Raw genomic sequence first — 22,418 nt, 5'->3', positions numbered from 1 at the left:
GTGTATATAAAAATGAATTATATTAGTGAAAATAAGATACACACACACACACACACACACACACACACACACACACACACACATATATATATATGGAGAAAATGCTTGCAGAAGTGTGCACGTTAGTTAAAACCACAGACAAAAATGTGTTTCTTAAGAGAAATCTGCACTAAAATGCTGAAGAATGTGTGTGTGTGTTTCTTAAAAATCACAAATCGCTGCAGAATGCTGGCGAACTGAATTTAAGATTGGGGAAATGAGAAACGGAGAAGTGAAACTGACAGATCCTTCCATCCCTACTCTCAAAGCAATATAATTTTTGCTGTCCACACCTCTCCCAAATCTCAAAGATTTGTAGCAAATTCCTGGAAGTGTCAGTGAACACTGAATTGAGCTCCTTAGAAAAACAGTTTTATCTCCTTCTTTTAATGGAAAATCAGCCCTTCAAAGCAATGTTTGTTTGTTGTGTTTTACTTTCACGAAGCTGCAGGTTTGTGGGGGCATCTGTGCAGGTGCTCTTTCTCATTTAAGCTTGAGCTTTCCCATCTATTTTTCGTTGCCATAAAATATCTAGGTGCCAGATATATTATTTAAGATTAGCATGAAAATTTAATCTGAAGTAGAATCTGCTTTCGCAATCTACGGGCTTTGCTTTTATTTGGGCTGGTTTCTTTGGTAGTTATAGTCTTGATGTTCCACACCTTTCCTCCTGCCTACCCAAACACCCTCTTCTCTCTTTTTATTTACCCGTCAAGTTCCTTCTTTGGCTTTGCTTATTTTGTGTAGGTTTCAACAACACAAAGGTGCTTTATCATTGAGTTCTGAAAATGGTCAGAATAATTCTACAGTCAAGGCAGCCCTTGGGAAATCTCCTCATTTTCTGTCGATCTTTGTAGGTGAGTAAAAGAGTGAGAATCAGTTGGGGTCTTTTTCCAGCTGCAGTATAGCTCTTCCTCTGCATAGCAGATTTTTCTCGTTTGTGTGGTTCAAATATATGGATAGAACTGAATCGAACACTAGCACCAGCTAGCGTCAAAATAAAATACCACCATCCCCCAATTTATAAGGATTCAAAAATAGCATAAGACTACAATTACACATGGTCCTTCTAGTTAAACAAGAAAAAAAAACCAAGATACATAAAATGTGATTAGATATTTCATGCTATCAGTTTGGGCCTGAGTTTGCAGCCACCGTGGTAGCATACCTTTTGCTACATATAAAGTTCACATTAATTTATGGCTACTGGTGTCTTAATTGTGCATTTAACAGGCTATGCATGTGGCCTCATGAGCAGTGTAACATAAAAAGGGAACTCACTGTATTTCACAGATCAATTGGTTTCAGAGTATACTTTGCTCACAGAAGTTGATCTGTGAAATTGTGTGAATTCCCTCTTCAGTGGGATGTTTGGCTCACATGAGTAGACACATGGAGCTATTAAGGTGGTGCCAATGCAAATACTAGCTCCTCAGAAGAGGGGTTCACCTCAGGACCACACCAGGGAAGGGAAGGGTTAAATTCCTTTCACCATGCCAAAGCTGTGGCAAGGCAATGCCTGAATCAGCTGTAAGTACAGCCAGTATTTCATGCATTCCCCCCCCCCCCCCAGTTAGTGCAGAAAACCTGAAATAATATTACTTAGGTCGAGAAGAAAGTCACTCTGGTCAGGCAGAAAGGAACTGAAGTCAGTCTCTCTAGAGTCTAAGCTTACTGACTTAATCCCTGACATCCTTGCTAGCACCACCTAATACTGGTCCTCTAGTTTACTTTTTGGCAACTCTGTCTTATCAATAAGCTACTAGCTTTTATTTTTAAGGCTCCTCACTACTCTTCCCTTTCTTATTTCCCCTTACCTCCTTTTAATTCCCCAAACACAAAAGCAGTGACTATTCGTTTTTAGCTCTAATAGTCAGTCATATTTTAAGATTTATCTGTTTTCTCACCAATTGCTTGGTACTGTAAGTTGATTAATTTATCACAAGTAAAAAATATGCAGATTTTAATCAGATCCTGTTGCATTAGATACGGATTTATAAGGGTTATTTGTATAATGAACCAATATGATCTGGCAACTTCATATGTATGATTGAATAAAAAATGGTTCATGTTTGCTTGGACAAGTGTATGAGTGTGTACACTTTTAAAAGAAGGACCACTGAGGCCTGGAAGTCCTTGGCATGAACTGCAAGAAATTAGAACCCAGACCTTCAGCTGCTATCCTGTTCCTACCACAGTGTACGGTATGGTTTACTTTAATTGTGTAAACTGTTTTCTGTTCTTACTGTCAATCATATGCTTGAAATGATACTTCATGTTAGGAACTCTGGAAGTACTTTCTCCTGAAGGTTGCAGAAGTAAGTCTATGCACCTGAAAAACATGTTTGTGCTGTAAATTCATGAATATCACAATCTATGTGAGGAGTAACACCACCAAAACAGGTTAAAAGTGTGGTCAAAGATCGCCCTGGTAACCAGTACAGGTAGCCATATATACTATTTGTGTATCTCTCTCTCTCTTTCTCTCTCTCTCTCTCTCTCTCTCTGTGTGTGTACACACCCACACCTACACACATCATGCAACCTGGAAATGCAGCACTGTCTGCTGACCCAAGTGCAAAACAGTAATAAAATCATAGCGTGACACAGAAAAATCTGACAAGAATCATTCTGAATTTTGTAGCTCTGTTTGCAGCCCCACACCACCATCCATTTAAAATCAACAAAAGAAAGTAAAATACCTCACTCAGGTATATGTAACAAAGTCACTTTCATTTAATTTTCTGTCTGAAGACATGACAGCACCTGTACATTTTTAGTTATAATTGTTGTTATCCTTCAGAGCCTTTTGAAATAAATGCAATCATCCTTCTGTATTACTGGCTTCTCCATGACAATCTTTCTAAGTTGCCCTGTTCTAAACCAATATCTTTCAGACAGCCGCTGAATAATGTAAGAAGATAAAACCCACATGAAAAATCAAGAATTCAGAAATGAAATTTAACCTGTCAAATTGTAACTTAGTTGATCTTTATTCCCTTAATATTCTTCAAACCGAAACTGCTTCGTTCTAGTTCATAAAGACCATTTACCTTGGAGGCTATTATTTCCTAGAATTTAATTCCAAGTCAATATTTAAGTTAAAGCAACAGACCAAAAACAAAAAACAGACACAAACACAAACCGGCTTCTTAGAGGCTTTTACAATAGTGGTTGTGGAAAATGGTGTCAAGTACCTGCTGTAGGCTATTGTAAGTCCCCTTGTTCTAATGTAGGCATCAGCAGCTAGAGAGCCGGGGGTCAAATCTGGCCAGTGAGGAATATCAACTGGTCCCTGAGCTTAGTGGCAAGAAGCAGTGCACTGTGGGAACAGGATTGCTTGGTACCTGGAAAATACAGGGGAGGACTGGCCTCCCACACTCTGATCCTTCCTCAGAATGGTTTCCTCATAAAACTAGTGGCCAGTCAAGGGTCAGGAGGAAACAAAACAAAACACCTCCCAGCCAATCCTACAGAAGCATTCAAATAATTTTAAAGATGGCAAGACAAAAGGCAACAGTAGCTGCTTAGGAGTACAGCAAACAGATGAGTAGTTATCAAGCAGTTTAGGATGTGTCTCATACAGAATTTACTCATCTATGCTGGCTTGGCAGCGGCACTGAGACAATGAAATGTGACAGCAACCCCTTTGGATCTCTCCCTCCCTCCCTCCTCCTCCTTCTCCTTCTTCATCATCATCATCATCAATAATGATGATTAAAGAGTCCCTCAGCTCTTGCTAACACAATAGACTGCCCACGAACCTTAAGTACTCATTGGCACTATATTATTGCCGTGCCTTTTAAAGAAACTTGTGCTTTTGAGGCCAAAGAATTCTAAACTAATGCCCTTTGTGCTATAGCTACATGGGAACCTTTGCAGCAAACGGTGGATTTCCCGAGCCCAGGGACTCTTTCAAAACAACAGGTTTTTGTGATGAAAACAGAACATGCTTCCCCCGCCAACCAAGTTCCAAACTGCCTCTCCCCACCCCGTAAAACTTGGCCCACATCTGTAGTTCAGTCTTTGGCATGTTGACTCAGAAGGAATTTCCATTGTAATCAATAGGGTGACCGGCAGGCACAGACCAGGGTGCCAAATCTGGCACGATAGGTCTCTCTGTACAGTCCTAGGTGACTCTAAGGACATTCCCCTTCCCCAGACTGCTCTCCTCACCAGTCCTGCTCCACAGCCTCCTCAAGTGCTATTGACTGGCTTGAATGTGTCCTAGAATTGTGTAACGCCATTTGCTTGCCGATGGAGAGAAGGTGTTGGGATGTGTGTCTAAAACTCTGACTTTAGCATGGCTGGGATGTAGCCTTTTGTAGAAAAGGAAGAAGCACATCCATTGCTCTGACTCACACGTGCATAGTAATTGCTCTCATTCCTGGATCCTCTCTACAGGTAGAGGTACATTGTCCATACAAATGGGAAGTGATCTTTTGCATTTATCACCTATTAATTAACATTCAGCCAATAGCATGACAGCATGGCACACAACAATATTTATTAGTATGCAGTGGCGTAGCGTGGGTTGTCAGCACCCGGGGCAAGGCAAGTAATTTGTGCCCCCTAACCCGTGGGGGTAGGGGGCACAGGTAGGGGCAGAGAGCTGCGAGTGCGAGCGTGCCCCCCCATGTTGCGCCCGGCCCCCCCTGCACCCCCCACACTACGCCACTGTTAGTATGTGCATATGAGTGAGATTTTCCCATCCCCTCTTTAATCAATAGAGCAAATCAGGTCAATAAGAAAATAGCCTGGATTGCTTTTTATGCAGGAATCAGCTGGTGAAACTCTTTACAGAATTGACATACATTTTACCATCTGGTAACATTGCTGCAGATCAAAAGGCTGTTAAAGGGACAACTTCAAGAGACAAAGATAGAGATGTGGGGTGGCCAAAATCTTTATCTTGCTTGCTATCTTGTGGATTTCTCTTCTGTTTATGTTTCAAAATAAATTTGGCTGCTTTTTCTGTCTCATGTGAAGGATAGTTACCACAGAGGACCTGTCCATACTACATTCATATTGGTGGCTTCCCCCAAAGAATTATGGGAAGCGTACTTTGATGAAGGAGGTGGACCTTCTCTGTGGCAAATACTAATTTCCTCTCACCAATCCCAAGAGTTACCTGGGTTTAAGGTTGCAATCCCATGCACATTTAGGAATAAGTCTTACAAGTAAGCATGCAGGGGGTATGGCTGCACGTTTGCAGTGCGGAGAACATCCTGAGTGAATGAGACTTGTGTATGAGCTTCCCCAAAGATGCTGGGTGATGAACTAATAAAAATCCATCCCACTTCCAAAGCTGTGGGAAACACATTTCCCTGGCTTTTCTATACTTGTGCCTATGGCTTATTTTGTGTAAGTTGCTGATAACACACTGGAAAAAGAGGCATTTACCCTTCAGTGGAAAGCAGTCTAGGAATTCCCACTGTTCGGTTTTGCTTTTTTCTTATTGCTTACGTAAAAGCTGCTGGTTTGGTACAGCATGCATACAAAAGATTGATTTAAATTAGCTGGCAGCAATCAGCATGTACATGCAACCCCTGCAGGGTTCATTTTATTTTCCCTGCAGTGAGTGGATCATTGCCTTCCTGAGGAATGAAATGGACTCTCCTTTGTTACCACATGGAGACTTTGGGTACATTCGTACCAGCTGTTTTTTCACAGACTGCTGTTCTTATTTGCAGGTGCTTGCAGACTGCACTATACGTCTAGTCATCAATACCACCATACTCGTGTGTGTGTGTGTGTGTGTGTGTGTGTGCGCGCGCGCAGCCTGTATCCTTTCTTTAAATAGGCACAAATGATAGTGTAATGCTATATACCTGGGACAAACCAAGAATGAAATAGGTCTTGGTGCTTAAGAGTGGGTATAAACTGGCTGATAGTTGCCAGGGTGTTGTGGGAAAGTATGAGGGGCAGGAGAGTGGTGACCAGAAAGAGGCGGAGGACAATAGCCACCCTTTTATGGGCAAAAGTTGATTTGGGGAAAAATATTTTCATTCAGCCTTGAACAAATTAAATCCAAGTCCTATTTTGGGGTTCCCCATAGACATCTGGTTGGCCACTGTGAGACCATGATGATGAACGATGTAGGTGATTGGCCTGACCCAGTAGGCTCTTCTTATGTCCTTAAATCCCTGCTCAGCCATGAAGCCCACTAATTGCCCTTAAGTCTCTCACTCACTCTCAACCCAACTGGTCTCACAAGACTGCTGTGAAGATAAAACGAGGAGAGAGAGAACCATGGGGGGAGGGAATATCTCTGCCCATCAGTAGCTGAGCTGGCAGCTTGTGGGAAGCATCTCACCTTTCCCTTCAGTTATCCCATACCTTTCCATCTCTACCCACCTGCCCCCAAGGTCGTAGACAAGAGAAATAGTGGGTCAAACGGTCAAGAAGGTGGTTTCTGAACATGCTGTAGAGGAAAGGGAGGGGCAGGTGGGCTCATCAACCTGGGAAGGCAGCCCATCTAGGAGAAGGAAAACTATGATCTTCAACCTCTGTTGCCTTGTGGGACATATTTGGGAGAAGAAAAGTCTAAGAAGGAAACCCTATGTAAATCCACAGTGAATTGTCTAAGATGGTTGGGTGGCATCCTTCTGGCAACTGCTGCAGCCAAGCTAGTGCCAATCGTATTGCTCTGCTTTCCTTTGAACCACATCAGTGAGGTCAAGGGAGGGTCTTGTTGTTTGGGCAGCCCAGGACCTCCATATGCACTGCCCAGGCTTGTGCCCTAGGGGAGGTCACTTCAGTCCTGCTAACACAGCTGTTTGATTTCATCCCCAGATGTTTGCTCCATTGTCTCTCAAGAGTCAATACAGATGGATGCCAGCAACCAAGTGAAAACATGTGCAAATGGTTACTCAAACAAAACGAAGAGGTATGCTGAGAAGCAAGAGAAACTTTGGAAGAAGTGGCCAGAACAAATTCTCAGATAATCACGGGCCTTACCTGGAGTGAGTTTGGTGACGTGAGAGGTGAGGGAAGGCCATGCCCTGGTGACTGGTTGGGCTTTTGAGGAGAGCTTGAAGACTGCTGAGCTGGTGGCGGCTGACTCTGACTTTGTGTTTGCTGCGTCTGTGGTGGAGGCGGGGGCTGTGGCTGCTGCGGCTGCTGCGTCTGTGGCTGTGGCTGAGATTGATGTTGTGGCTGGCTGGCTTGTCCCTGTGACTGCTGGCTAGTTTGGCCTTGTTGTTGTTGTTGCTGCTGCTGCTGCTGGAGATGTTGAAGCTGTTGAAGCTGCTGAAGCTGGGAATTCAGGGATGAGGTAGCTACAAGTAAAAAATAAAATTCAAATCAAAATTACATGTGTTTCTTTGCGTAGATTGCAAAGATATACTGCCAGACTCCAGAGCACTGTCAGAAGAGCAGAGGAGAAAACAAAAGCTGGCCACCTCTGCTATAGGCTTCTGCCTGCAGATATAAAAGCTCAAAATGTGAGTACAGTCTCAATGTGCATGATTTTCCTGCTCCCTCTGAGACACATTCTTACAGTAACAGGAGTCTTCATAGACAGCTCACTCTTCTTTTGCATAGGTAGGGGAAACGATTTGAACATAGATAGAGAAAGCACCACTGGTCAAGCCTCTTGAAGGAAACTAGAATCCAGAAATTAGCGGGAGCCAAGAAAGTGGAAGCTGGAAGAACAGAAAAGATTGTAGGTCAGGTCTGTACTGCCAGTCACTTGCCAAGTGAAGAGAACCCGACAATTAATGTTTGGCAGCTGAACAGAAGCGTTAAGAAATGTTTTTTGAGCCTGTGAGGCAGTTGCCAAACACCTGAGATGCCAAAACACATAGTTGGTGTTCAGTTCTATGAGTCTCAAATTATGAAGCCCTCCTATAAAGATACTGAGTAAAGTAATAGGTTAACGTTTCTTAGCAACAGAATGAATGCTATCACTGTAAATCATGGACACCTACTTTGTGGCCCATTGGATGTCATTGAACTACAATTCCCATAATCTCTGACCATTGGCCATGCTTGCCTGCAACTCCCATTATCCCTGACCATAGGCCAATATTGGAGTTGAAATCTAATAACATCCAGAGGACAAGTTAGCCGCCCCTGCTATAAATTTTGCGGTGACAAATTTTTCAGCAGTCAATGTTGTCCACCAGAAAGTGGCCTAGGTCTGGGAGAGAGATCTCTGTTTGAATCCCAGTTCTTTTTTCTTTGTCTTTGCAGATCAGCTTTAGACAAGTTAGTGTCTCTTGGCATCAGTTTCCCATCTGTAAAATGGAAATACTGGCACTTTATAGCTCACTTCATGAGAATGTGATGATGGGGTAACTGAACTTTTAAAAAGTCTTTAAAAGAAATATATAATTGACAATCACAAGCCAAGAAGGAAATTCCTGGGAGTCTCGTTGTGCAAATGGATAAGAAGAAAACGGCCTCAATTTGTTACAGCTGTTTTATGGCTGTAGAGCTCTGTGGGCTGGTGAAGGATATTAAAAGGAATAAAATAAGATTCAGTGCTAAAGTGCAAAGTTGCCTGGAGGTCCTAAATGATTATACATGGAAGCATATGCATGGTGCCAAAGAAATTAAGATGCACGTCAGGATAAAACAGATTAAGACAAGAACTTTAGAAGAGAGCCAGAACCCTGGAGATTTGCAAAACAAGTGTTATTTTAACTCTAGACACAATCGAGCCAAATGCCAGCATTTTTAGATACCATGGTCCTTAACTAACTGGATGGTGCGTTGCTATAATTAAAATAGTATCCAGAAAAGATCAGCGTATTTTATAATTTTGGAAGGTTAATGAAGAAGAATTTCTGTATATTAAAAAAAAACATTAGACAACCCCTCTATGTAATATTTCAGAACTGCTTGACAAGATGGGAATTGTTGGCTACCCTTCTTCATGAGTCCCTCAGGATTCAGATCTTCCAGTTTCTGCTGGTGCCATTGCCCAAAGGGCAGAACAATCCAAGCATCCATTCCACCATGCTAGAGGGGGGTTGGATAAGATGGGGGGGGGGTGTCTCTCTGTCCAGTTGCGACATGCTCCACTGGTCAGTGGGTTCCACTACTGGGAACTCCTTAGTGCACCCACCTAAATTGCTGGTGGGCACAAGTGATTGCTGGAGTCCTGGCATATCCCTGGTGGAGACAGCCAGTGTATGCCCTTGAGAGAGGCCATATGTGTGGGGGAAAGGGATGGAGTCAGGACAGCCAAAGATCTGCTGGCTCCAATCTGTGCTACCCTCTTCAAATTAAATCCTGCTTGAAATGTTTCCACCTTGCTGTACTGGCTCCAATCTGCTGTAGTGGGAAGCTTTAAGGTCTACCACCCTTATCCAGCCAGAGAGACCTGTACACAACCTACTATGCTGGTGGGGGTATGGATGGGCAACGGTCTCCACTAGGATACCCATCAGACCATATTGAGCAATTTGGCTGCAGATAAACAGGGATACATCAGTAGATATACCTGACTAGTTTCTGTGATTATAGCTGGATCAGGGTTACATGTAACCATCTGCAGCACACCTTATTTTTGTTTTAAAATATTCTTTCTAGTGCCTGGAAACACCCAGTGCTTAACTCAGCGATACAGCTCAACATGATCCTGCTATAGTAACTGGCAGTAAATTTGTCATTTTCATCATGTTCATATGCCACCTTTCTTCTAAGGAACTCAGGATGGCATCTTCAAAACAATCCTGTGATTAACTCAAGGTCCTTGTCATCATATAAAGGCCAGACCATCTAGTCGATGCCACCTAGTCTAGCAGTATCTCGCCTACTCTGACCGGCAACAACTCTGCAAGGACTGGAGCAAAGACCTTTTCCAGACCCTCTACCAAGATTCAGACATGCATTCAACCACTGAGCTATGTTTTCCTTCTCAAAAGCTCTGCTGGGAGGACGGCAACAGTCAAATGTAGAACCCCACCAGTACAAACCTACCAAGATGGCATGATCCAGGCTTCCTGAGATAATTCCCCCTCCCCTGGAAGACTTTAGGACCCAGCTCCTCCTCAGTGGTCAAGAGATCTGAAGCCACAGCCTGTGGACAAATATCAGTCACACCTGCTGAGCATGTCATCACTGAGCTGGGTTTGGAACTCAGGAACTCCCATCTCCTCACTATTTAATCAGGTCCAGAGAGCTAAATCCAGCATTTTTCATATTTGCAAACTGCAAATATATAAGTATTACTGGGATGCCAGTTCAGTGGCGTAGCGTGGGGGGTGCAGGGGGGGCCGGCCGCACCGGGCGCAACATCTGGGGTTAGGGCAAATCCACAGGTTAGGGGGCGCAAATCCAAGGGTTAGGGGGCGCAAATCCACGGGTTAGGGGGCGCAAATTACTTGCCTTGCCCCGGGTGCTGACAACCCACGCTACGCCACTGTGCCAGTTACCCCCCATCTTATATTTGTGCATCTGGTTCTTCCTGCCTAAGTACAGAACCTTACATTTGTCCCTATTGCGTTTTATTCTGTTTGTTTGGGCCCAGTTCTCCAATATGTAAAAGTCATTTTGAATTCTGATTCTGTCTTCTGCGGCATTATCTCCCCCTCCTAGTTTAGTATCATCTGCAAATTTGATCAGCATCCCCTCAAGTTGTTTATAAAGACAAACAACAATGGGCCCAGGACAGGACACCACTTGTCAGGCTCTGCGGCTGCTGGGCTTTCTCTCCCAATCCTAAGAACTGTCCTGTCGGAAGGATCCTAACAAGTTTTTATATGATGATAAAGGCACCTCATGAGAAGAGAAGACTCCCTGGAAAAGACCCTGATGTTGGGAAAGATGGAGGTCACAAGGAGAAGGGGACGACAGAGGACGAGATGGTTGGACAGTGTTCTCGAAGCTACCAACATGAGTTTGACCAAAATGCGGGAGGCAGTGGAAGACAGGAGTGCCTGGCGTGCTCTGGTCCATGGGTCACGAAGAGTCGGACACGACTAAATGACTAAACAGCAACAACAACAAAGGCACACACACACTCACACACTCGCCAATTTATGCACACTCAATTTGTTCACGACTGTGCATACACACATCATGCTGAATCTGGAAATGATCCAAAAATGCCAAAGAAAGAGGTGGAACGGGACGGGGCAGAACAGGGTATTTGTAGACTTTTTCAATGGTGTTTCAAATATACACGATTTCACTGATGTGCATGGTGCCTTGGAACGTAACCCCCACAGCTGCAGTTTGTTTTTTTATGCAGTTTTAATGTTACTTGTAAGCCAGCTTTAATGGATTTGTATCCTGAAAGGCAGGATATAAATAATTGCAATCAATCAATCAAATTAAGAGTTCCCTGTACACTCTAAATGTCTTCACATAGCTCAATGGATGCATATGGCTTGATTCTGCCTGATTACTGAAGTGTACTTGTATCAGGCAAAATATCTGTTGGGCATCTAAAGCAACCCTCTACCACATGTTCTGTTGTGTTACTTTCCCCCACAGTCTTTTATTTCCATAATTCTGCAGATGTTACACAATTGTGCCTTAATGCGAAATAATGCAATGTACAATGGACTAAAAAGGAGAAAATCATACATTAAGGCTATTCGTATTTGACTGAGCAGAGAATTTGGCTCTCGCTGTTTTGAGAAGACTAATCCCTTCCCCCTCCACCCCCACCCCAGTAATGGAGAATAGATTTATATATTGCCTCAAACTGAAAAGTGTAACTAACTTAAGGATCTGGGCCTGTGCTGACATTGACATTGTCTGCTTTTCTTATCTTGTTTATCTTTTAATGAGCAATACTCCTTTTATTTTCCTTGAAGTAGATTTCTAGAGACTGAATGCACACAATGAATAGACTAATGTAAGCCTGCATTTACACTGCTACGTATTATGTAATGAAGGGTGTGGGCAAATGCCTGTTTCCCCCCATATATGCTCAATTTTCTCTTTTGAGGAGGGAAAAGTTGCTGTTTTTATATGATAGAGGGGGGTGGGCAAAGAGGGTGAGGCTAAAACTTGATGCCTCAACAGATTACTAATGGGTTACAGAGCATATTACTTCTAGATCAGTGGTTCAAATCCAGTCTAGGTCAATACAGGGAACAAAAGTCAAGGCATCCTGATGGTTGCAGAGCGCCCTATATTGTATAAAATTAATTGGCTGTCTCCTAGTAAATACATTGGCTGCAAAAGGAACTGGCAGCCTCTGACTACCATAAAATCATGTTTGGGGTTTTAGGGCAGAAGTTTAAGAATTAAAGAATGAAGAGCTAGGCCCAGAGTTGAAAGCACCCCTGCGCTGCCCATTCCAAGACAACATTGTGGTGATTGTGATGGGATGAGTGTGAGTTCACTGGTGAATCTGCATAAACACCAAGGACTTTCACATATTGACAAGAGACTCATCGTGTGTTTCCCAGCTGTTATGGAAAATCACCAGACAGTGATCAACAATGTGAACCGACCGCAGATTTTGTACACCCCTCATTTAATAGCTATAGTTTCCATGCATATTAACTTCCGAAGCAATCATCATAGGGTTGCAAATGAATGGAATTGTTGCACTTAGGTCTCACTAAAATAAACTGGAAGAGCTGGCCTTGACTTAACTCATGTCCCATTGATGTCAATGGGAATGTGTGCAGCTAGATTCAAATCAGATAATAGAGACGTTGATAAACTACTGTGCGAACTACCCAAATGATACAACACATGTCCATTTCCTAATATAATGGAAGACCTATACATGCCAACCTGGCCACATGTGGCCCTATTCATGCTGTCACTTTGCATACATTCTTCACACTCATCCAACAGACTCATGAAACACATTTAAAGATGGCTGTTGAGTAATTGCCATTGTTGCTAAACAACTTATTATGCCGATATGCATAGTAATGAATACATTCTGAATCAGCCTTAGAGATTTGTTCTGTTGATAGGTTCTCTTAATAAATAAGGGGAAAATAAATGTTTTAAAGAAATCCTTATACTGGAGCCGGCCTTATCTATCTTTGTGTCCAAGGCAACATACTAAAAAGCCTTTACTCTGCATTCTTTTTGGGGCTAATTACAACCTTAATTTTTTGCTCTAGAATAATTTCTTTGAGAAGTTCATGCAACTTAAATATTGAATGCAACAAAATTCAAACATTAAGAAATTCTAATAACTTATCAATAATTTGTGATCTTTTAATATTGCAAAGTACGGAAATGTCTACCGCAAAACTGATTATTTCTCTCCTCCCTCCCCAACCCTGTAATGTTGAAAAGTGGAATCATTTTTCAGGATGTTCTGGTTAGGAAGATCAACTAAAGAGCAGCATAAAATATATTTGAAGCTGCTTTCACCTGAAGGTAATGTAATTGTTTTCTTTTCCTCTTGGTTTATGACAGTGTTTTTGATTCAGTTTCCCTGTGTGCACTGTAAAAACTGTACTAACTTATTTTAAATGTCCAAATGCAAGAAAATGGCTGAAGAAATTAGATTTTAATACACTATTTGCTTCCTCGGTGCAAATGGGAATTAAAACACCATATTGTATAGAGGGCTATAACATCATTCTCTAGATTGATTTGACTCATGAAAAAAGGTAGCAGAGCAACATTTGGGGCCTTTCAAAATGGTGTGTGTGTGGGGTTGGAATCCCGTCTTATATTTATTTATTTTGGTTACAACAGAAATAGAACACCTAAGCTGCACTTACGTAGGATTAAGCCCATTGATTCTAACTGGATTTGCTTCTGAGTAGACAAGGTTAGCTCTGCAACCCTAATTATACTGTATATAGAAAGTAAAATTGCATCCCTGTGGTCTTGATCCAGCTCCAGTCACACAGCACCAGTCATGCACATGGCCCCTGGCGGGCACACCCAACAAAAAATGCATGCACCCAGTTCGACAGGATGCAGTTGAGCATCACCATCCGGAGGTGACTAGACCATTCAGCTGTACATTCTCATGGCTGCTCCCAGATCTCCCTTGCTGATGGGGAGTAAGTATGTGTTCAGCTGTGGCTGCTGAGTGCTGTTCTAAACAGGAAAGGCTCAACAGCATTCAGGCTCCTGTAGGGGAAATGAAGTTCCATCAGCTCTGGTACAGCCACTGAGCAATATCTCTGGGTCCCTTTGCTCTTAACACCTGGTTCATGGTAAAGTCAATAAGGCACTTCTGGTTGATATTAGTGGTCCTGATGGGACAAAGGAGAAAAAAGCATTCTCTGAGGTATATGGAACCCAAACAACTAACTGTTTTATGGTTTAAAATAATAATAATAAAAATTCTTAGTTCAATAGATGATTATTTGAACAATAATATGGTATTGAAGAAGTTGTTCTCTCCGGTTGCTGCCCCATAACCAAGTATTCTTGTCTGATATCTGGTTTGTATGATGCACCTCTTCTCCAGAAGAGGTGCAGAACACAATAGAGGTTCAGAACCGAGATTAGATAGATGATAGATAGATAGATAGATAGATAGATAGATAGATAGATAGATGTCATCATCACAACCCACACATAGCTCTAGCTTCTCCCCATTACTGCTCTGGATTTCTTTGTCCCACTCATTTCAGATTCCCATGACTGCAAAAGTAGCACTCTGGGCTCTGTTTTTGTGCAGCACCCAGGGATGGAGAACAGTGGCCCTCTTGATGTTGTTGGACTCCATTTCCCATCAGACCCAACTGGCATGGCCAATACATAGGGATGAAGGGAGATGTTATTAAACAACATCTGAAGGTAAACAAGTTTCCCATCCCTATGCTTTAACGTACCGTATTTTTCTGTGTATAAGACTAGGGTTTTTCCTTTAAAAATAATGTCAAAAATTAGGGGGTGTCTTATACAGGGCTACATCTCCCCCCATTTTCTTAAATCTGAGTCCCCCACCAGCTCAAGCTGACTAGCGACGCTGGTCTTTGTTTTGCTCCCTCTTGATCATATGATTTCACTTACTTGCTTGAATGAACAAGAGTTGGACTCAATTTAAACATGACACCCAAGTTGGCTAAAATTACATGGCCATGCAGAATTCCACACAACTGGTGTCACCCCCAAAACAGGGAACCCACTCCTAGGCATACTGCACCCTAATGTATGTCCAGCAGCCAGCAGGAACCCAGTGCAGATGTGTGATGTTCTACTAGCAAGTTTCAGTGCTGTATTCAACATCTGCTGGTGGTAATACATTGTCTAGATCGTGTAAGCTGAGCTGGGTCAAAGAGGCTGCGGCTGAAAATGTCACACAGGGGCTTGGAATAAGTGACCTTTTCTTCCCCTTTCAATTCTATGATTTCAAACACATTAGGAAAATTCCGCTTTGAAATGCCAGGATCTGAATTTCTACTTTGTTTTCCCCGGCGGAAATTTCAAACGGTTTGTGTGGCCAAGGCCAGGCTACCTGCAGAACTATCTGGCCCATTCTGTGCATTTTGATTACATTATCAGTGCAACATTCATTCATCTAACTTGTTTACAACGAAACTGGAGGGTTGGTGGGTGCTTTCGTTTTGTTTTTGCGTCGTTCGGGAATATTTATCCAGGAGTAACAAGGGTTTGCTTCTTTGAACATCAGTCATCATTACAAGTATCTTCAAAGAGACACTTTGAAGTAAATCATCTTTCTCCTTAACTAAAAGTGAAGTTACCACAACTGAAAACAAGGCTTTCAGCAATACAATGGGATGGTGGATCAAAGTGTTTTGGTTGGGGGAGTTTAAATGGCTAGTTCCCAATGTCAGCTTATCTAAGGACCCCCCCTCCCCACGACAAAACATAGCACCCTCCCTCATTCCACCAAGGAGCGCGGCAGAGAGCATTGTGTCTGAATGATGATTTAGGCTTGTGAAACGCTTTATCTGAGGGCCCTTATTATACCTCTAGACGGCACCTCGTTTTAATGTCAGTCTGGTAAGCATCTGAATAAAATCAAGAACCCACTTTATTTAAACATGTGAATTTTCATTATATACTTCCTCTCATCTTGTGTGTGTTAAGATGGCTTCAAAATAAATGAAAAGATCTTTAGACCAGGGAATATCTCGTGCTAGTAATTTGTAGTGAGAGGAACACAATGGGAACCTCTCATAATAAGAGCTCTAGACACCAGTGCAATACAAATTTGTAACAACAGTATCTTAATAGTGAGGGAATCTTAACACAATAGGCTGTCTAACGTGTCTAAAATCAAACCATCAGACATAATGCCAACATATTGACATTGCTTTTGCCCTTCCTTTTGTTTCCTTTGAAAAGGTATCTCTACAGCTGTGCGTGAATATGGGGTGTACAGCAGAGCTCCTACATTTGCCTATGCAGTCAGCAAAATATCTAATTAAACACATCAGGGTACCGCTTGTCTGACAAGTTATTCTTTGTCCCCTGCAGCCTGGGACCTCACCTAGGAATTGTGTGGCATTCACAGAGTGATCTAAAAGTGACTTTGAGGGCAATTATGGAGATTTTAATGTACAATGGGCACAAAACACATTCATTGGTGAAACTGAAGTACAAATACAGTGGTGCCTCGCAAGACGAAAAACTCGCTAGACGAAAGGGTTTTTCGTTTTTTGAGGTGCTTCGCAAGACGAATTTCCCTATGGGCTTGCTTCGCAAGACGAAAACGTCTTGCGAGTTCTTGCGAGTTTGTTTCCTTTTTCTTAAAGCCGCTAAGCCGTTAATAGCCGCTAAGCCGCTAATAGCCGTGCTTCGCGAGACGAAAAAACCGCAAGACGAAGAGACTCGCGGAACGGATTAATTTCGTCTTGCGAGGCACCACTGTAGTTATTCACTGGTGTGTTGTGGGGAGTTTTATACATAGATATGCAGAAGTGAAATAGACAATGAGTCGGTATTATTAACAAATAGGTGGGCGCCATTGCCATTATAAGAAAACAAGGGAGACGTTCATGATGAGTTCTGGCACCTCTTTTTCTAGAAAAATAGCACTGAATTTATCACAGCTTACTTTATCATGTGCTAGCAAGCAGAGTGACAGAAGTTTGAAAACCTGGCTTAAATCAGGCTAACCTAGTGATCCTTCATCTTCCGTGAACTGAGACAACCCCCTGTTACAGCACTTCTTAACCTTCCTTGGGTTATGGACCTCTTTGAGGATCTGATGAAAGCTATGAACTCCCTTAATAACATTCTACAAAGAAAATTTTCAAACGTAAAGGAAATTGAAGTTAAAAAGCCACGATTTTTGTGTGCGTGCCTTGTTCATGGACCCCCTGAAGCCTGTCCAAGGATCACAGGTTAAGAACCACTGCCCTGCTCTGCTTTTGGTGTTCTTCCTGGGCTGTCACCTTTTCTTACCTCATAATCCAGCCATTTCCAACTTGGTGCCCTCCAGATGGTTGGACCACAACTCCCATCTTTCTCAGCTGACACAGCTGTAGGGGCTGGAGGTGATGGGAGTTGAGGTCCTAAACATCTAGAAGGCACCAGGTTGGCTTCACAGCCAGAAGGAAGATGCTGCCAAGGTCACTTGTCCCAACTACTTCCTACTCTAGAATCTGATTCCCATTCAGCAACTTCACATTTCATTGACATGTGGCAGGAGCAGAGGGGCTGTTACGCCGAAACTCCCACAAGCTGTCTTCTGATCCTTTTCTTGGATACATTCCACTTATGAACATAATTCTCTGTGTTTAAAGCCTCCATAATAATTTGTTTATAGATTAAAGGCCAAACAATATATGCTGTTAAATGTGTGAATGCCTTTCACACGTGTAACTTCTGCTCACTCTAAAAATGGGAGACAGGGAGACAAGGATCAAGACTGAAGTGCAGGAGAAATGGGTGTGATTTTTATTAGTTGATAAACGACTTTCACCTTCACAGCGGTCCCAATGATAATGCACCACAACCTCCGAGTTACTGTCATCTCTGGGAGGGAAGTTCCATTGGAGCCAGTGGGGGCTTCTCTTCTGGGGCACATATCATTAGATCATGGGGAGGAAAAAGAAGAATCCCTAACACTGGTCCCAACACGGTCCCAATTCTGACTGCCTCCTCTTGCGTGTATTTTTTTACTTTATTTTTTGGCGGGGGGAACTAAGCACGTTAAATGTACATCACATCATGTTTAGATGAGCTGGGATGCCTGAACATGGGCTAGGGTGGTTGGGGCCGACAGGAGCTGGGCTCCAGCAACATCTGGAGGACCACAAGTTAGCCACCTGTGCCTTAGAAGAAACTTGTTTGCACTTTACAGAGCACGTGTTTGCTTCTTCTGCATGCACTGTCTGATTCAGTATTGTGGGATCTGTTTCAGCTGTTACTGCCTGAGGATGTAGACAGGAGGTGCAGCCAACCCCACGTGGGCTGGGCCCTGCTGTTCTTGGCTAATAAAAGCAAGCTGGGAGGGACCGGCCAAGTGGGTCTAGGTTGTGGTAAATGCCTTTGTGAGAAGGGGTGGTGCCATACAGAGAGCACTGTATGGCCTCTCCTCAGCTGGCCCTTTCTGGACCCTGTGGATAGCTACCACCTTGCCAATGGGGAATGTCCATTGTTTTGGATGCATCATTCTCTGTGGTGGCACCTCAGTTGTGGAACTCCATCCCTGACAGCTTAGGAGACATCCTCTTATCCAGTATTTTGTGTGTGTGTCTTTGTGTGTGTGCTTAATTTTCTGCCTGATGGCTGCTGATTATGTTTTTACGGCATCAGTGCGTGCTGCTTGACATCCTTATTGCTTTTGAAATTTAAATGTATATTTGTACTTTAATGTTGCAATCTGATGTTGGGTTGTCTTGCAAACCTCCCTGGGACTCTATGGGATGAAAGGCAATCTACAACTGTAGTAAAAAAAACGGACAATATAAAAAGGAAATGTACAAATGTGGCTTTGCAGCTTCAACCTATGTGTTCTAAGTGCCCCAATTTCTCAAGGCCATAGCCTGTTTTCTGGTGCATGCCACTGTGTTACTTATCCTCTCCCCATAACAGTGTATTCCAAGACTTAAAGTTTCTGAATGTGTTTAAGTTTCAGCCAAATCTATTGTGAGATTAAACATATATTAAATATTCATCAGTTTTAAGAAAGAAAACTTCTTCTGGGCAGTTTCCTAACACACCCATAAATCCATCCAGGACATACGTAATATTGCCAGGAAAGAAATAAAGTAAGTAGCAGGAAGAAAGCATTCAGCAATCTATGGTGGAGGGCACTTAGGTCTTGTTGTGAAAACAGAGGAGTAAAAATACACAGGAGTGTCCCAATTGTCATCTATGGGACAATCTATGGGACATACAGTACTGGAGGGTACTGTATGGTGCAAAAGTGGCAAGTTTTAGCAAGGAAATTGAAACTTCCAGACACTTTTCTTAAAATCACATTCTGTTTTGCTTTGATTTTTAATAAAAAGAAAGTTGGAGTTACACAGTGTCTCTCAAACCACAGTAACTAAGCGAGGATAACACTATGAGTGCACTGAGAAATCTGAAACCGCTAAAATTGGATTTGTTTTGCCAAGTTTTAACTAAATAGATGCAAAATGGTTTTCTTCAGGGGACACTGCCAAGCAGTTTTTCTTTACTCTGTTGATCTTAATAGCCTGCTTGGAAGCTTGGAAATGAAAATTTCTTTCCTCATCAATTTTAAACCTTTTCCATTTGGCAATCATGGATTCCCCCCTCCTCTCTTACATGTTTCCAATGAAGCTGAAATTAATATAACTCTGGTTGGTTTTGTTTCATAGCACCAGAGAGCAGAGGGCTAGTCTCCCTGCTCCTGTGCAGCCAGAATTTTTAGCACACATAAAGACCTAGCAAGCCTCTGAAAATCTTGAGCAACTGTCCTGGAAGTTTCAATATGCTTTCCGAATTTCATTGCAACTGTTACTGTCATCATAACTAGCGGAAGCTTCAGGAATTCTTCCCAGCATCTACATCTGGTCCAAGCTGGACTGATAGGGGCTAACATTTATGGCATTTACTTATTTACAGGGCTTGTACGAAGGGACATTTACAAGTTATATGGTGTGCACATATCACCACTTGGGGAGGGAGCTGTCTGGGAGGATACAAACAGCCATGTTATCACATGTCTGACCACACATTTTATCACACATCAGTCCCTGAGGAAAAATACATCTTGCAACATAGCAGGATGATACAAACAATGAGTCTGCTTTGGTGACAGAAATTAATATGGGCAGTTTGGCTGTCTGCAAAAAATAAGTAAAAATTATATAATTGCCAATGGAGTGTCCTTTAATGGGGATAAAAATCTGCACTTATTATGTCTGATACTGGGGCCAGACTTTAGCAATCTCATTTCTTCAAAAAGAGCTCTGCAGAAACAAAATCTCTCTATATTATATTATATTATATTATAATTATATTATATTATAATTATATTATATTAGTGTTATGTTGTTATTTTCCCTACATAGATATCATCAATATTTTGCTCGTCCAGTGTGTACATAGTGTTAAAATTTAGAGTGTCAGACTAGGAATGGTAAGACTCTGAGGTTCAAATCTCCACTCAGACACAAAGCTCAATGGGTGGCCATCTCTCAGTCTAGCTACCTCACAGGGTTGTTTTGAAAATAAAATGGAGGGGAGGATGTATGCCATCTTGAGCTCCTTGGTGGAAAGGCAGATTTAAATGTCATAAATATATAACTCATCTGGGACCAAACACTCAAAGCTTTTCATCAGGGATAGGCTTGCCATACATCAGGAAAATTCCCGACATGTCTCGGTTTTTGGGTGTAAGAATGGCGCCAGGGGGGAATGTCAGGGAGAACTCAGAAGTATGGCCGTGGCAATGTGATGGGAAAAGCTCAGGAATTTTACTTTTTGAAATATGAAAACCCGAATCAGGGAAGACTCAAAAAGCAGGCTTTGGGTATTTGCTATTGCTTTAGTGGCATCTCCCCCCCCCCCCGACACTCGGAATGAATCCCCTTTCTCTATGATCTCCTAGTAATTAAGCTCTCTTTTAAAATTGCTACTCAAGTTTAGAAACATTACATAAACTTGAATAATATGAAATTGTAAAAAAAAAAGTAAACCAATGAACCAAAATTATAGCTGCTCTCATATTTCACAGTTTTACATGCAATACTCCTTCCTCAATAAGTATTAAATATTGTCTCATCTAAACCAAACTACTGATAAGCACTTTAGGGAACATCTGTCTTTCTCTCGTGTGTGTGTGTGCGCACACAAAAACACACACGCACATTTTCTCTATGACAGCAAGTAAGGCAAAAGAAAGCCCAAAATGAGGAAAGATAACAGAGACAAAAACAAATTCAAGTGAAATAACTACGAGCCCCAAGTGGGCTTATTATATCAACAGACTGAGGGTAACTACATACTTCTACTGTGGTGGTTCATAAATTTTGTCATCTTGTTAAGACTGCAAAGACCTCTGACCTCACTTCCTCCATTAATAAGGCTGTCCTCCTTTACTCTTTTTAAACTTTTGTTGTTGTTATGAACCAGGCACACTGCATCAATGTCTTCTATCTGCTGCCACAAAGCTCATTGCTGCAAAAATCGCAACTCAGGAAGAAATTGACACCCCACCACGTTAGAGCTCTAAGGAAAAGAATTAATATGAGCATCGCTGAGCCCAAGAGCATGTTACTGGCACCACATGGAGGGAACTTGCAGACTGCCAGTTCCATGCCAATTTACTTGGAAGAAAAACCATTGAACTCAATGTGATTTAGTCCTGAGTTGGCATGCATAGGATTGCACTGCAAATTGTTCAATGGGACAGTTTCTACCGCATGGTGAGCCATTTGTGTATAGTGACTTATCACAAAGATCTGGTGTTTGTGCTTCAAAGGTTGATTAACTATCAATCTATCTATCTGTTTTTAAAAGGAGTTGTGACAGTTGCAATGTCCACATGGTTTGTGCCTAAAAGAGCAGATGTGGCTCCCGCTAGTATGGACTGGCTTCGCCCTCCCCAGGCTGGATACCTGGAGGTCTCCATCTACCTCAGCCAATTGCCCAATCCCACCTGGGGAGGCGTTGCCAGGGGATCGGCCAGTTAGGGGGAGGGACCGCCCTGCCCACACAATGGAAGGTGAATCTTACCTGCGAAGTGTCAGTTGGCTAAATGGGGGGGGGGATGAAGCGGTGACCCACATCCCCCTTGCAGCGGTGATCCCAGGGTTCCCTGTTAAAGGGGTCTTGAGGGGAGGCATTGGCCATACGCTGAGAGGTTGTCATTGCTCTCCACTGCGATGGCGGCGAAACGGGGGGTGGGCTCTCTGCTTGAACATATGTTCTCCAGAGACAGCCCAATCCCCACACATTTTGGATAACCCTGATGTTTCCCAGATCCCCGGCTGGGGACTGGGAAGGATAAATGCCCAATGCCTGAGCCAAGGTCTCCCTACATCTGAAACTTAATAAAGTCGTGGCCAGTTTTAACCCCATAGCTCGTTGTCTTG

General features: G+C 42.6%; 1 protein-coding gene across 1 annotated transcript in view; it reads right to left on the bottom strand.

The window, feature by feature from the left end:
- POU6F2 (POU class 6 homeobox 2) overlaps positions 1 to 22,418 on the bottom strand; it is a 247,798-nt gene that overhangs the window by 69,964 nt on the left and 155,416 nt on the right. Inside the window, exon 4 of the mRNA XM_028750937.2 lies at positions 7,000 to 7,319. Within this exon, the coding sequence (XP_028606770.2) occupies positions 7,000 to 7,319 (320 nt within the window). The remainder of the gene's footprint in view (positions 1 to 6,999; positions 7,320 to 22,418) is intronic.

The sequence above is a fragment of the Podarcis muralis genome, chromosome 12, assembly GCF_964188315.1.
Source record: "Podarcis muralis chromosome 12, rPodMur119.hap1.1, whole genome shotgun sequence".
Taxonomy (NCBI): Eukaryota; Metazoa; Chordata; class Lepidosauria; order Squamata; family Lacertidae; genus Podarcis; species Podarcis muralis.
The sequence above is the reverse complement of the archived record's forward strand: the minus strand, read 5'-3'. Positions and strand labels throughout refer to the sequence as shown.